At 44.8% G+C, this 16,739-nt stretch overlaps 2 protein-coding genes across 3 annotated transcripts in view; one reads left to right on the plus strand and one right to left on the minus strand.

Annotated features, from left to right (window-relative positions):
- Nucleotides 1–12,405, minus strand: part of LRRC57 (leucine rich repeat containing 57) — a 134,671-nt gene extending 122,266 nt beyond the window's left edge. The window contains exon 1 of one of the 2 annotated variants that reach the window (XM_086937240.1): nt 12,330–12,405. The gene's annotated coding sequence lies outside the window, so the exon portion shown is untranslated. The remainder of the gene's footprint in view (nt 1–12,329) is intronic. The other variant, XM_086937241.1, reaches the window with a different exon arrangement.
- A 358-nt stretch (nt 12,406–12,763) lies between these two features.
- Nucleotides 12,764–15,377, plus strand: CFDP1 (chromatin remodeling protein CFDP1). Its single transcript, XM_086937242.1, has one exon. The coding sequence runs from the start codon at nt 12,895–12,897 to the stop codon at nt 13,774–13,776; it is 882 nt and encodes a 293-aa protein (XP_086793368.1). The 5' UTR covers nt 12,764–12,894; the 3' UTR covers nt 13,777–15,377.
- The last annotated feature ends 1,362 nt before the right edge of the window (nt 15,378–16,739 follow it).

Raw genomic sequence — 16,739 nt, forward strand, 5'->3', positions numbered from 1 at the left:
AACATTTCTATATTTCGTTCTTGAAACAAAAGGGTGCAATAAATACGCGAGAATGACAACGCTGGCGGTATCACTTACATCGATCAGGTTCTGGGGAATAAAGCAAGCGAAAGAGCTGTCAGGGGCAAGGTCCTTACGGGCGATATGTGGGCGAACTGGCAAGACACGGAAGACAATGACAACACATGAGGGAATGACCGTGCAAAACAAGTACACATCACGTAGCACTGGCTGCGGAGACACTCGGAGCATAGGTAGCGGGTTGTGTTTGCGTCGCCAGATTCTCGCTTTAATGCTTCCCACTGGAAGTGACAGCACAGGCAATCTGAAGGTTAACTGGGAGTATTCGCTAAGTGAAGTGGACAACAGACCAACAGATACGTCCGGGGTATGTAACAGTGGGGCCAACAGCTCTCGCCTGAATAGGGATCTTCAACCCGGGCAGTGGGCCCTAGCAGCAGCCTGGCACCCCTCTCTTGGGATTTTACCACCTCCTCGCCCTTACCTTTATTTCATGAACAGCTAGTCCGATTCCTTGAACCCATTGTTGAGTAGCAGGTTGATCCAGACGAGATCCAACTCAGCGTCATCGGGAGACTGCAAGGCGGCGGTGGGCTTGAGGTCTCTAAACCCGGTGGGGGCTGCTCGCAGCCGTCCATGGTGACCGTGGGGGTACACATGGCAGGATGAAAGGGGCGTGATCAAGAATAAGAGGAGGAGGAGCTCTGTGCCGAGAAAGGAGTGTGTGAATCAGGCCCTGGAAACCCCATTTGTCATTGCTGAACAGCAGAATCACTACGGGAGGGGAAAGCAGTGCCGCCATTTTAGACAATGTTTATTTCAATTTGAACTGTACACGTAAGGTCCGGTGACGGTGCCATTCTGAGGTTTTATCCAGAATCAGATTGTGTGTTTTTTTAATCAGGTATAAAGTATATCACACGCTACTATTTAATACAAAAATCTCACGAGTGTGCATTTTTTGTATCTGCTGACTTTGGTACACTATTTTGCGATTTAGATACCGAAGGGAAAGTACAGGGCAAACAAGCTCACGAGAGAGGAGCGGGGCAAACGAGCGCGGGATGAATGGTCATAATGAGAAGTTAAAACAAGCCCCGTCCTTTTCTGGGGGGCGTGTTTTTTCCTGAAGACGTCATAGAGAGAAAGGACAGGAAAAAACACACCCCTCAATCCGAAACGGACGGGGCTTAAAGTGACAGACAAAGCTCTTCTCCAATGGTTGGCCGCCGTTTAGGAAGCCAGCCAATGGAGAAGACCTGGCTCGTTTACCTCCGTACTAGAAAACATAAAATCTCGCCAGAGAGACTGCGCAAGCGCAGCCTACGCTAGACTAGACCTAAAAAGGATACAGGAAATCAGTTATAAATAAACCAAAATGGGCTGTCAGTAGGGTAAGGAATGTGCATCTTTTAGTGGAATGCAGCTGACTTTGGCGCCCATTTGAAGCTGCCCAGTCATCCATTTTTGGCCAAAAAGGTTATAATGGTGGTGTATTGTTATCGCACAGCCGAATTCCTGGATCCTGTAATACTGCATGGAATTCTCAGCACAATACCACCTGCTAAAAGCACTGCTTGCATTACGGGTTTAGATATGGAAAGCGGGAGGGAATGTAAATATAAATGTATGTATTACAATAGGGCACTCTATTCAAAACCCAACCGATACCCACTGACAGGCCCAACTAAACACTCAGTTCACATATGGTGTACCGCCACTAAAACCCGAGGATGGGGACAACAACTCACATTGGCAAACCCCTTATGGGACTCCGAAAAGCGGGGTAATCTATGGCAGTTGAAGGGATTCGATAGGTGGGAACTCATTGGGAGATCAGAAATTAAGGATATGTGAGAGAAGGGCGAAGAGAAGATATTTGCCTCTTTACAGCAGCAGCATGAGTTAGCTGACTCAGAGCGCTTTTAATACACACAGATCCATCACGCATTACAATCACACCTCCCTAAAGGCTCCTCCCCCTGGAATCCTCTCCATTGGAGGATAGATTAGTAGATGGCCACCTGCCTGAGAAAGCCATATTGTTAACTTATAAGAAATTGATCAACAATTTGGCAGACCCCCTCCAGCCACTACAAGAGAAAAGGGTAAGGGATGACATCGAACTAGATGACGAAGAGTGGCAGGAAGTGGTATCTTCCCCAAGAGTGGTGGCAATCTCAGCTAGACTCAGGTTAGTTCAACTTAAAATTCTCCATAGAGTGTATATTACGGGGTCTGGTACACATGGGTAAGGCTGAGGGAGGAGATTGTAGGCGAAGATGCGGCCAAGAAGCCACATTCATACACATAACATGGGAATGCAAATACATACAATCCTATTGGCGAAAAATACACAATATACTGAGTGACGTGCTCATGTTAGTCCTCTGCCCAGAAGCAGGTAGAGGCCTCTTGAATATATGAGCACCTACAGATCTAAATAGTTACCACACACAGTGGGTTACATTGGTATTAATGTTGGCAAAGAGGAATATTGCACAATTGTGGAGAGCAGCACAACCGCCTAAAGTAGAGGCCTGGAAAGCAGACTTAGACTGCTGCATGCATAGAGAGAAAACTGTTTACACAGCCCTAATAATTGGTCCCAAATACGGAGCCTGTGGAACTCCTACCGCAGGAATATTTGCATTCCACCACGTAGCATTGACCAGAACGATTCCCCTACCCCGTAAGATGTCCTTACAGTGTACTGTTGCAAAGATGTTAATTATTGTCTTCGCTAAGTAAGAATGTACTAGATTCCTCTGTACTGTATATTTTATGTCGATAAACGATAATAAAAAGAAATATTTTTTTAAATGAATTTATGTAGTGTGAAGAACGCCTTGATTTGCTAACTACAGACTGTACCAAAACTCCGCAGGTTGGAGAAAAGCAAGGGCACAGATCCAGGTAAAAACGTGCCCACTAGCTAATTAATAAAAAACATTCCTCTAGCAACCATGGAGCATGGCTTAGGAGTAAATTGATTGCAATAATGGAGAATCAACAGGCATGCATACTACCTCTACAGCGGCTTTGGTGCACTGGTGAGCACACGACTACAATCCAAGAACAACATCAAAAGACAATGATCACAGCCCGGCAATCAATACTATATACAGGAATATTAACCACATTTGCTCTCTACCTCCTGCCGGTCAGACGTTTAATGTGACTAACCCACCATTGCTCACAATCACTTACAATTGGGAAACTAATTGTTTTAGAAATCCACAATCACAAAGCTCTTTCCTTTTTCCGCTCACTTTTTTCTTTGAGTGCCGCTCCCCTGCAGACCCACCCTACCATTTGACAGCTTTTTTAAGGACTTGTGGGTGGTTTATAGAGCCATACCGATCAACACAATATTTTCCGGAATGCCATACATCTTAACCCATACGCAGAAATAAGTTTGAAAGCACTGTCGAAAGAATGGAAAAATAACAAGCATTTGCAATGCAATAGGTCTCGCATTTACGCGAGTTTAAGGTATTGGCATTGTAAATGACAATGCCTTTTATTTATGTTTTAAAACCAAAACATAAATAAAAGGGATTGTCATTTACAATCCCAATAGCTTAAACTCGCGTAAATGAGAGACCTATTGCATTGCAAATGCTTGTTAAAGGATTGATGTGGGCTACGGCTGCTAAAACACTTTCTAGAACTTTCAGTCATAAAACAGCATCTTGTCGACTCAATCAGCCCCACTCCCTCAAAAAGATGTTTGCAACCTGTTCTCATCATTTAATAATACGGTAGGAGCTTAGACACATCACAAGGATGGCACTAGGCGCTACATAAGTTTTCATTTGTCAACAATAGAGCAATAGAGCTCCCTTCCTCTCAACCCGCTGTAGGGAGGCAAAAAGATCACAGGTCAGTCTGTACAAAGGCCACAAAAGACATGCATGGAAGAAAGGGAAGCAGCAAACTAGCTGATACGAAATCGAATTGAAATGACGTCACACTATGCTGGAGAGGAGGGGGGGGGGGTGTCAAGATACCTAGCCGTAAGACGTGAGACAAGAACAGTAACTTACTGTGCGGCTGCTCGTGCAGACGGAATGAACACGTGACACTGCAGAGTGCCATCATCTCCCCTTCTGCCAGACACAGATCACACTGGCTGTCAGTAGAGCACCCTTACCCCCATGCACGCTGGTCATCATGGCCCTTTACTGATTGTCATCCCTCCCAGAGCACCTTCCACCCATTAGCAGTGTTGACCGAATTAGCAATCTGGCCTCCAGTCCATAAAGAAACCCTGGCAAAGTCAAAAGGTTTGGCTACTGTACTGTGCAGACACGCAACTTACATGCACACCGCTCATCATACAAAGGCACGAATGTACGCAGGATAAAAGACAAAAGACTGATGCATGCAAGCGGCCATGAAACAGATCAGTAGACATCTCTGTAAACAGATCAATATTCATCCAACCACCCGTGTACACAGGGCACACTTATACACATATGTACGATTGGGCAGACATGAATAATTGGGCAGACTGAGGCTTTGATAAAAACCCAGTACCGGGGAGATGCAAGCCTGAGCTTTATCCCCTCTGCAGTGGGAATCAAAGAAGACAAAGAGTAAAGTGGAAATACCCATTCGATCATTGACCTCTCCTTGGAGGTCTCCTGTGTGACGGAATAATTGAATTTCAATCCCCATCCAATCCCTTGGTTTTTTTTGGAAGGCTCCCCTCCACGTAAGAATGAAGTGCCAAACACATGACTCTTCAATGGCTGTCTTCTATAATGTGACATGCAGAGCACGCCCCTCTCTGGAGTCAGCATACACATGGTTCAAGATGGTAAGCCACACAGCTATCATAATTCCTTAATTTCCTAATTCAAATCATTGTGTTGTGGTAACATAGTTCTGATATTTTTGGCTGCTAAAAAATTTTTAAAAACTCATCCTCGGTACGCTTGCCTGCAGCGGCAGCATAGCAGAGGAAAGAGGACTGGACAAACATACAGTTCTATCTAGTTCATCGACAGCCCCGTAGAAACACATGCAGAATCTGAATAGAAACGCTGGTAAACACTGAAATATGGAAACTGCAAAGATCCATGCGATATCTGAACAAATGCCTTCTTTCTCGGATTAGCCCAGCATTTGATCTGATTACGATTTGGGAATCCAAGTCTGTCGCCTGAATTCAGCTCATACATAGCCCGCTGGTAATTGTTGATATTTCAACGGATGTCATTTGGGCTACATTTCAAATCTTCCGGGTCGTATCGCAACCAATCATCATGCTGAACATACTCTGGTAGTTGTTTGAAAGGAGTTATGTCTAAGGTGACCTAGGATTGGAGCGCCGGCGACAGCCATGCCTATTGAATTGCAAATCCGAAGTATTGGTTGGCTGTCGAGTCTGCATGTGTTTCCTTCCAAGCAGTCCTTCCGCTGTTCGGTGTGTGCCATCCCCGTTTTGTAGCGGGCAAGTGTTTCTGTCCGCGGTTTTGGAGAGGAGGGTGTTTGTATTGGTTCGCGCCGGCAGCATTCAGATCTGAGTCCGAACAGTTCTGTCTTCTGGTGGTCAGATTCTGTCACGGAGATCCTGTGGCTAGCTGTGTTCTGCCTGTTTATGGATCTGGTGGCTGGTTTTTATTTCCACGTGTAACAGCTAGACCCTCTTTGTTGTAATGTCGGCGTTTCCCACGTTCCTGGTTCTCAGTCCGGCCCATGACTGACATGCGTGGCCCGTCTGGGGGTCGACGTTGTACGCAGTGTTTGAAATGGAAATACAAACCAGAAGAATGTTGGGATTCCGGAACTGCTGCGGTTCCCGGGAGAGAGCAGGCAAGCCATAACGGTGCAAGCGAGGAAGGGCCTCCAACTCCCAGAACATCCCGTGACGCGATGTAAAAGCCCGGTGAGTGGGGGGAGTGGTGCGCGTGTGTGGGTGTAGCTGTGTGTGTGTGTGTGTGTGTGTCTCTGTGTGCGTGTGCGGGCGATTTCGAAAGCCTGACTTGCTCTGAATGTGGGACAGGGGATGTGCACGGCGCCGGCCTGGACGTGCTCGTACAGGCAATGAAATCTCAGGGGGAAAGCGCGTGCTCATCCCCTGTCCTACATTCCCAGCAAACCCACAACAATAGGTCTTTCGCTGGATCAGCGCTTCGCGCTGCTAACACCAGCGAGACCTAAAAAAGGACCCCATTTAGAAGCAAGCACCCAGCAATGAACAGATTTCCATTAGAGTTCCCATGACATGAAAACTTTATCACTGCAGCTCATGGTAGTAAGACAAAGCTTTTAGAATAAGGACAAGATCCTGGGCATGACATTTGGATGCAGTAGGATACATCACTGAAGTGTTGCAACAGCTTAGTGAAAGAAGATTCTACAGGAGGAAGGGCTGTTGATGCAATGTCAGGCACAATTGAGTTAATCTTATTTTAAAAGAATAATATGAGGTTATGGTAAAAGGAAGCTAAGTCTGTGGAAGACACTATGTATAGACTGACAGCATGTAAAATATAGTACAGGTGGAGATTAATGTTTCAGTAATGCAGGATTGGAAGCAAGATGATCTTCGAATGGCAGCCGATGAGGGTAACTTTTATGCTTTTGTACTACTTGAACTGTTGCCTGCCTTTGACACCACGTCTCGTACGATCTTGATCTCTAGCCTGGAGGAGGGAGGGTCAGAGATACAGCTGAAGAATAGTGCAGATCCTATATTTGCAATCGGGACCAAGCAATCCACCTCCCTTCATTCCAATCAGAGTATGGCCTATCGACCAGGGGGGTCCCTCAGGCTCCTACCTAAACCCTACCCTCTTTCATGTTTATGCCAGGCCACTCACCAAGCTGATTCATGGTCATAGGTTCGACTTTATGAATTATGCAGATGATACACAGCTTATCATCTTGATGGATCAATCAATCTTGACCCTTTCCACCAATTTCATTTCTGTATAGGTAAAAATCACAATTTGGCTATCTGTGAATGCCCTAAAGTTTGATGTGGACTACCCGGATGTACTCAGCTACTCCAGGACTTCAATACCATGTACGCTTCCATATGATTTCTGGCCCTCACAGTTGGAATTTCCTTCTTCCTCATCATCTGCAGTACGAAACATTGGTGATCACTTTGACAGTGATCGGTCTCTTACCACTCATGTTAACCAGCTAGCGTCCTATTGTTTTGCTCTCTTGCGGATCTTGTGTATAATACTCTCTTTAGCTCCCTCGCCATTACTTGGGGACTCAAAATCTACATGGCACCTCTCGCCCACGTCGCCAGACAACACGACCTCAACATCATCTCCTACGCCAATGACACCCAGCTGATCCTCTCCCTCACCAAAGACCCTCACACCGCCAAAACCAACCTCCACGAAGGAATGAAGGCCGTCGCCGAACGGATGAGGGACAGCTGACTGAAGCTGAACTCGGACAAGATGGAGGTTCTCATCCTTGGATCCACCCCTTCGGCCTGGGACGACTCCTGGTGGCCGACCACTCTGGGAACAGCCTCAAAACCCACTGACCACGCACGCAACCCAGGGGTCATCCTCAACTCCACCCTCTCCATGACTAAGCAGGTCAACGCTGTCTCCTCCTCCTGCTTTAACACCCTCCACATGCTCCGCAGGATCTACAAGTGGATCCCCACTGAAACAGGCCCTCGTCAGCAGCAGGTTGGACTACAGAAACGCCCTCTACGCAGGAACTTCAGCCAAACTCCTGAGACGGCTGCAACGCATCTAAAATGCCTCTGTACGTCTGATCCTTGACATCCCCCGCCGCAGCTACATCACACCCCACATGAGAGACCTGCACTGGCTCCCCGTCAACAAGAGGATAACCTTAAACCCTCATCCACTCACACAAAGCACTCCACGACACCGGACCAGCATACCTCAACAGACGACTCAGCTTCTACACCCCCACCCGCCAGCTCCGCTCCGCCGGCCTCGCCGCAGTCCCCCGCATCCAAAGAACGACTTCCGGCAGCAGATCTTTCTACCACCTCGCCACCAAGACCTGGAACACCCTCCCCACCCACCTACGGCATACCCAAGACCTGCTGACCTTCACGAATTCTCAAGACCTGGCTCTTCGAGCAGTAGCAGCACCCCTTCCCCCACCCCCAGCGCCTTGAAACCCTTGCGGGTAAGTAGTGCGCTTTACAAGTGTTATGATTGATTGATTGATTGATTGCCTGCCATGGACCAACTACCCTGGCTGCCTTTACTTAAAAGGATTCTGTTGAAGTCCATTTCCTTTGTGCATAGAGCCTTCAATTAAACTGGCCCTATTAGCAGTCCAACTTTCGGCGCTACTATCTCATCCAACATCTTCATTTGTGAGAAGCTAACCTTTTATTGCAGCTGAAATTTAAACTTGTTTGCTGAGTGGAAGAGCCTTTTATGTACAGGCTGCCCTGGTATGGAATGGTCTACCCTTACCTTTACTTTCAATCCCTGACAGTCTCCACTTTAGAAAGACACTTGAAAGTTGGTTGTAAAGCTGTTAGTTCTGCTGTCTCTTCTTGGAAATTTGGGGCCGCTCTTTCTTGCAATAGAGCCATGACATCTTTTTGGGTAATCTATGCACTTTATTAATGGCAAAAACAGTCAAAACATTTTTGCCAAGGTCTTCAAGAGTGTTGATGACATATGCCATGCCTGGGATTAGGCATGTGACCAGCAACCTTCCTTTTTAGGTCGAGCCTTGGCAACGCATGCGCTGGGAGCCAGTATGCACTTGAAGCCCAGCCCACTCTCCGCCCATATTTGTAATTGGCTTGTGTCATTGTTCTTCGTAAATGCTGTCTTCGGATTCGTTATTAGGCTTGTTAGTCGCGCCTTAGTACCGCCTTGTCTTCATTTGTGACCTCCCATGATGACTGGCCCTTTTACATTGGTTGTTACACGATATGTCTTCTTAAGTCTGTAAGCACTATTTTCTTTAATTAGTTTCTCTTACTGCGGGAAGCATGAAGGTCTCATGCGCAGTTGTGACCAGAGGCTTGTTTAAGTCATAGCAATCAGGGAGGTCTTCAGAGGCCATGGGAGGCAGAAGGGGGCAACTCAGCGATACCTATAGGGAGGTTAAACATGCGTGATGTAAATTACGGCGTGTTTATTTTCTGAATGAACATCTATGTTAAACATGAATATGCTTTGGGTTTACTCCTCCACTCACTTGCTAAAAACCAAGACTTCAACAAAGGGCTCTTACCCTCTTTTCTCAATTTGGTCTTCTGTGAAATGGATAAAAAAAAGAAAGAAACTCTTTGGCTGCAAATGTCTCTTTGGACACACTCTCCAACAACCACTAGAGTGAATTGACCGGAAGGTATTGGAGCACTTTACTGAGCAGTTCTCCAGTTCCAAAGTGCCAGCTCGCTAGGAAAACTACAAGGTACAAAACTGAAATCCCTGCTGGGTACAAGGTTACAAATCTGGGCATCGCACACAGAATGTGGTTCAGTGTGAAGTGTGTTTGAAGATAAATACTCTTTTCTAACGATGTATTCTTTTCTAACATTTCTTACTTTAATCTTAAAACAAGTGGTAATAATAATATTAACAAAAGTTAACCGCCTCATTTAAGGCTGAGGTGCAAGGATTTTAATCAGACTACCCGTTGATCTGCACTTTGCACACACATTTCAAGTTGACGCATAAACGGATACACATTCCGTTGTCTTGGCGCACCCGAGTCCATCCTTGATGCAGGGTCGGATGACAAAAAAAAGCATTTGCAATGCAATAGGTCTCGTATTTGCGGGAGTTAGAGCAATTTGCATTGTAAATGAGAATACCTTTTATTCAGGTTTTAAAAACCAACACATAAATAAGAGGCATTGTCATTTAACAATGCCAATAGCTCAAAGTCTTGCAAATGTGCGACCTATTGCAGGAGACAATGCAAGTTTGGCTCCTAACTTCCTCTTCATGCAGAGGTACCAACAGGTGATCAGATGTACAGAGGGTTTGGAGGAAGGTAATTTTGGCTCTAGTTCAGGGAGAACAAGTGGTTCGAGCTGTGTGCTCTGCTATTCTTGCATTGCTAAACCCATTACCCGGTGACCAAGTCCTGCATGATGTTTTAATCGTAAATTTTCGATGCATCGTTCACTCTTGAAGTCACCAAGGATAACTTCCTGAAAACCAGGTTTTTCAACAGGTTGATTTTGACTTGTCAGAAAGGCGATTATGTGACGTAATATGCATCAGGTCATACAGAAGCCATTTTATTATGTTTTATGCAGCCATAACAACTTGTTGTATATCCCCTTTAATATTATTATTGGATTTTTGTAGAGCGCACAGATACTCAAAAGGGTGTCCGGCGCTAGCAGATTGGTAACCACTGATCAGAAATAACATTTCAGAAAGCAAGTGCAAACAACCACGTTTTGAGGCGGAGTTTGAAAGAACCTTCATAATTGTAGTCCCCAGACCCAAAAGAAGAGAATTCCAGCTCGAGGCGGCCAAGTCGAAAAAAAGCATCTGCCTCATTTCTTCCTTTTAGTTTTCAGTACTAATGCCAAAAAAGCATCGGAGGATCGCAGAGTTCTAGTTGGAGGATAGTGTGCAATTCTATTAGCCAGGTAACTTGGGCACACTGGTAGAAAGCTCTGTGCGCTTGTACTAGACCTTTGAAGTGAAAACGCTTATAGATCGTCAACCAATGCAACTCCTTTAGGTGCAGACAAATATGATTGTGTTTATGGAGTCCTAGCAGCAATCGAGCTGCTGTGTTCTGCACCAACTGGAGTCTCTTAAGTTGGTATGCTACGGAGACCCCAGTGTAAGGCATTGGCATAATCACAGCGTGAAGTAATGAGAGCATGAATTACTATCTTCTGGCAGTATCAGCAAAGCAAAAATAGAAAGTTTTTTTAAGGAACGGAGAAGGCCAAAGCACGTTTCCACCACACTCTCCACTTGGGGGACAAAACATAACTTCTTATCTAATTTTACTCTATGGTTACGTATAACCGAGCTAGGAGTAGGCGGAGAAGGAGCCAATCTGGGCCAAAAACCACCTTCCCACAGAGGAGCGGTGGATTCAGAAAGTAATATTTCATTTTTGCTGGTGTTACATTTAAGATTGTTTATCATTTTCTGGAATTTCCCAAACACTTACATAAAATGGGAAGATCAAGTGTTGAGGGGACCGTTTGTGCCTGTGGCACTGCCTCCATTGTTGTGGTCCAGACTGCAGTATACTCCTTACCCCATCAAAACAGGTAGCCAGATAGGCGAATTGTGGGTATTCTACACACTAAGCCTTTACCCAGAAGAAAAGCTTCCTCCCAGGACTCATTAAATGCAATTTGAGAATACCAAGATTCTGTCTCTTTTCTTTACAAGGTCCACTGACTGTATCTATTGTGCATTCATATTTAAGGGCCTAAGCACCCCGTTCTGAGAGTGAAGTACGATACTGCATGCTATGTATATATAGCTATAGACTTTTGTTTAGTTCCTGCATTGTTTTAAGTGATGGTGAAGACTCTGGTCATGAACATTAAGTGTAAGTGAATGGTAAGAAAGTATTGTTATTCTGCCACGAGGATTGCACTCATCCATGTTCTAGTTTTATGACTACAATCAATTAGTTAGCTATATGTTTGCAATTATACCTAACATTCTACTAATGTTATTGTCGTGGTGTTGTGCCTGTTCTTTCAGGATTGTGCAGCTGTCAATACTCAATTAGTGATTGAGAACAGTTTCTAATACGCAAGGTTAGTATATACACTTTTACTACTACTACTACTACTACTACAACACACACACACACGCGTATTCAGATATTAACGATTGCCTACTAACAACTATGGCTGGACAGTGACATGCATGTCTTGACACCATTAACAATCTCTCTTTCATACAACCGTGGTTGCTGCTACCGAACGCAGAAAAAGTATGGCAACCTACCAGTCTGTCTTTGGAAGCCCAAAAAGAGCCTCAGTTAGGACCCATTTCTTACTTCACCCTAAACATTTATACACATACTCCAGTGTGCTAGAAGCATTCCTTTTCAACATATAACCCCGGGATGCTAGTATGATAGACAACTGCTATTGAATATGCAATAAGTGGCACTGAAACGAAAAACATAAATGGGTTGAGCGGGCAGTCGCAGGCAGCCAGCCTTTAAGGTTACTTTTAGGGAACAGTCAGCGGTGTCTCTAAAAAAAAGTAGTCTGTGGCAAAAGTGGTCTTCACCTGTGGTCATTTCCAACACGCAAGACTAGCATAAAGACCCGTAAAAGTTTCAGTCTTTAAGAAAAATCAAAGCATGTCACCCACCTGAATCAGCTCAACCACTGCTTGTTTCCTCCGAACCCCAGTATGCTGTTTGTAAGCAGCGACTAGACAACACCCGGCGCCGTGGATACCGAGGAAGGACGAGGACGCTGGGTCCAGCGCAAACTACGCAGCCATCTTGTAATAGGTACCATATGCTTTGTCTAATAGGCACTGCAACCCGTCTAATAAGAAGAATACTAATCGATCTCAATATAGCAACCCTTAAAACCAAAATAGTGTAGAATTAAGAACAAACAATATTTAATTCGTTAAATATAGATGACGTTCACGTCACCTAAGCAGTTTAATCATTAAAACAAGAATACTTTTCTTTCTATTCTTTCAAGAGTCTGAAAGGTACCACTCAAGTCTTTATTTAGCTCTACGTACGGGCCTTTAGTTCAAAACATCCACAGAAGTGGCGCGTGGGGGGATTTGTCGTTGCACTACCGGGCGTTGTGACGCCCTCTTTCTAGTTCTATGCTGGTTCGCGCGCTGATACCTGCCAGACCATCGTTCTCTGTTGTCGTCCGTAGAGCTTCCCGTGCGCACCGCTGGTGCAGCCATGTCTGACTACGACTCCGAGGATTACATCTCCTCTGAGGACGAGGATTACGTGCCCTCGGGAGGAGAGTACAGCGAGGATGATGTCAACGAGTTGGTGGACGAAGAGGACGTAGAGGGTGTTGAAAAAGCTCCCGAAACTGCAAATGGGAAAAAGAGAAGGGCGAAGGGTCTGCAGCCAAGGAAGCGGAAGAAAGGAGGGCTCGCTTTGGAGCTGCAGAGCACAGAGGATGTGCAAAGCCCACCTGACGCCGAGGCGCCAGACTTCTCGCAGGAGAAAGTGGCTAAAACGGAACATGATCAAAAGAAGAAGGCTGATGATCTGTGGGCCAGCTTCCTGAGCGACGTGGGGCAGAAGCCCAAAGCCTCTGTGCCAGCCAGCACGCCAAAGGAGCATACCCAGGCCACCCCCAAGACTGACCAGAAACCACAGGAGACACAACACTCGGATAAACCTAAAGATGCTGCCAAGGTTACCATCACCAAGGTGTTTGATTTTGCTGGTGAAGAAGTGAGAGTGACCAAGGAAGTTGCAGCCACGTCAAAAGAAGCGAAATCGTACCTGAAGCAGCAAGACGAGGGGGCGCCGCAGGGGAGCCCTCCTCCCGTCGCCTCCCCAGCTGCGCTCCCTGGGTTAAAGAGGCCTGGCGGGATGAGCAGTGTCCTGGGGAGCCTTATCGGCAAAAAGCAAAAGATGAGCACGCTGGAGAAATCCAAACTGGACTGGGAGTCTTTCAAAGATAAAGAAGGCATTGGGGACGAGCTGGCCATTCACAACCGGGGGAAAGAAGGGTACATCGAAAGGAAAGCCTTCTTGGAACGGGTGGACCACCGGCAGTTCGAGTTGGAGCGCGATATCCGGCTTAAGAACATGAAAAAGTGATACTTCTGCTGCGAGGGTTCAACTTTGACCCTTGGGCCATCTGAATAACTGTGCACCAGCCCATAGATTTATCAAAATCGTGTAAGAGAAGACCCAAAAATATAAAAATGAGAACAAATAGACACTAAACACACTTGTCACCTTCCACAGAGGTGGGCAGACACCGTGTTCTCGGTTGGGCAGAGTGGCTAGCGAAAGCATATCACCTGCTGCAAAATATTTCCTCCTAAAATGTCAGTAATTTATGTTGGATGAGAGTATTTAGGAAAGGACTTATTGGGTCTCTTTACTGAGCTGGTAACTAATTGTCATGTGTTTTTTTTGTTATCTTTACAATGTACAAAAATGGTTAAAAAGTCTTCTGACACTAGTGATCATGGATAAGGAAAATACGGTATCCACGACCGAGTGCACTGAACTAATGGTTACTCTGTTGCCTTTAGCATAAAATTGTACTTATTTTTTTAATCGTGTTTTGTCTTAAAGTTACGGAGTTGGTGACTGATTTAATCTGTTAGTTGTCTGCCATCTGGAAAGTGAGTTTTTTTTTACTGAGGTAAATAAATTGATAATCTCTTTTTAAAGGAAATGGCACCGCCAATAGGTGTGCTTTTTATGCATGTTTGTGTCGAGTATGAAGTTGTATGTGTGTAGAGGATAAAGACACTTGTCAGTTTCAGGACAAGGAATGGAGTGCTGTGGTGATGAAGTCCATTTTACCTGCCTGAGTAAGTATAAAGCATGAGTGGGCTGTGTGTTATAGTATACTGATGCATCTTAGTGGGACTTGTAGGCTTTAGAATGCACACAACCAACATGTTTTAGTAGTGCACCCATTCTTTAAATGGCACAATACCGCCCGTTCTCAGCAGAGCGTTAGTACATAAAATGGTTTAGTTTCCAACCATTTACAGAAATATAACTACCAAAATTGTAACTTCAACATAGTCACATGCTGAGGTACTTCAGATGGGTTCGGAACATTGCTCTGAATCAACTATATTCAAGGGACTTGGCAATTCGCCATACACGAATGGTAAATTATGGGGGGGAGAGAGCACATTTATTTAGTACCTCCTCTGGTAGTGCATCTTTCCCTATTTTACAGGACGCATACAATCTGGTCAGCTTTAAGGCAAATCTCACTCAAACACAAAGAAAAGATAGTCTCCCTGACTGGAACTTTGCAGCATTGGAAGCGAAACTAGATGGAAATATCTACCCATTTTAATGTTTGTTGCTGTAGAAAATGCATACTTCTGTTGCAAAATCAAACAATACACATCTATATGGTATTCAAAATGTTATTTGCCACGAATTGGTGATTGTACACTCAAATTTCGTTTTCTTAAAACTCTTCCTTCCCAAAGTAAAATAGTTTGTGTAAACACACTGAAGACAACCGAGGCTGCATGCAAACACGTGTTGTAAAAAGTGTCTCTCGTAGTCTGTGCCTCTAAGGTGCATGTTAAAACGTGTCTTTTGACTCATTTTCACCCTGTGTTCTTGCTGTAGGGTCTCTGATAATCGTGTAAACGCTTACGGCCCTCTGTACATAACTGGTGATATGATAACCGTGCCTTTTAAATAACTTATTTTGAAAACCGTGTTTGTGGTGTGAACATGATTAATGCAACCGTTTTCTTCGAAAAGAAGGAATAATTATTTCCAACAAGTTTGAATTTGATTCAAATGTGTATGTTTTACTTTACTACTGCCACCACCCACTGGACAACAAATGTGGATCCTAACATCCTCTGGACAAAATTGTCACCTCCTTAAATGTATGAATAGCAATCAAAATACGAATGGTGACCACGTGAACAAATAGTCAAATTCCACATTGCACCTAGTATGCAGTAACCATGTTAAAAACATTTGGTACAATTTGGTGATTTTGCAGCAGATTAAGGATTATTTGGTAAGTGTGGGAAACCCATAATAGCGAAAAGAGCAGTAGGATTCCACTAACTTTAATCACAAAACAGGAATTAGTAATGCAAGGTAGCTCAAACCCAGAACATGTATTGTTAGGGCTCTAGGAATGCAAGCTTTACTTGTCCAAATGCAAAAGTAGTTTATTGTTTGATTAATTAAAATCATTAACAATACGAAAGCAAAACCAAACAATTGAAAGGTTAAAATAATGCAGTTAAAAATTCCAACCTTTCATCTTAAGCTTATATAAAATTAAAAATTTAAAAACGCTTTAAAATCAAGGTTAGGAGATATTACCAGTCAGCCAGTGCCAGTAACCAATTTGATCTTGAGACATAAATTGCATGTGATTTTAAATTACTCCCATAGTTAATAGTACCTTAAATGTACGAATCACACAAGCTAGAACAGGCCTTCATATTTCTTGTATGAGTAACAAAAGAAGGAGTGTCACCGTTGAGAATCGGCGACGCTCCTCTCACCCCCTGATCTCCTGGGTATCGTAGCGCTCTGCTGCTTGTGCTTTTTAAAGTATCCATAGCGATCTATCACTCTGCTGCTGCCTGTGCTTTGTAAAGTATTCATATCGATGTATCACTCTGCTGCTGCTTGCGCTTTGTAAAGTATTCATAGCGATCTATCACTCGCTTTGCATTGCTCGACTTACAAACTGTTTTGTGCTTTAAATTACTCATAGCGCTCTAATCACTAGTATTGCATTGCTCGAGTTTACAAATTGTTTGTGCTTAAAAACTTTTCATAGGGCTCTATTGCTCGCATTGGAATCAGTGCCTTATTGTGTCGGTGCCACTGCCCATTGGGACGCTACACATCGTGCCCCAATCTCACCCAGCTTGGCTTTGTTGTTCTTGCTGCCATTTTGTTGTTGTGCCGTCCCAGCCCGTCTCTCCACCCCGCTCCCGCCTCCCAGCTGCTCCTCCCTCGCTCCGCCCCCCTCCACTTTCCACTTATGTCAGAACAGCTGACGCGCAGCGGACGCGCCCCATGCGCGCCAAAGGTAAGCC

The sequence above is a fragment of the Lissotriton vulgaris genome, chromosome 9 (assembly GCF_964263255.1).
Source record: "Lissotriton vulgaris chromosome 9, aLisVul1.2, whole genome shotgun sequence".
NCBI lineage: Eukaryota > Metazoa > Chordata > Amphibia > Caudata > Salamandridae > Lissotriton > Lissotriton vulgaris.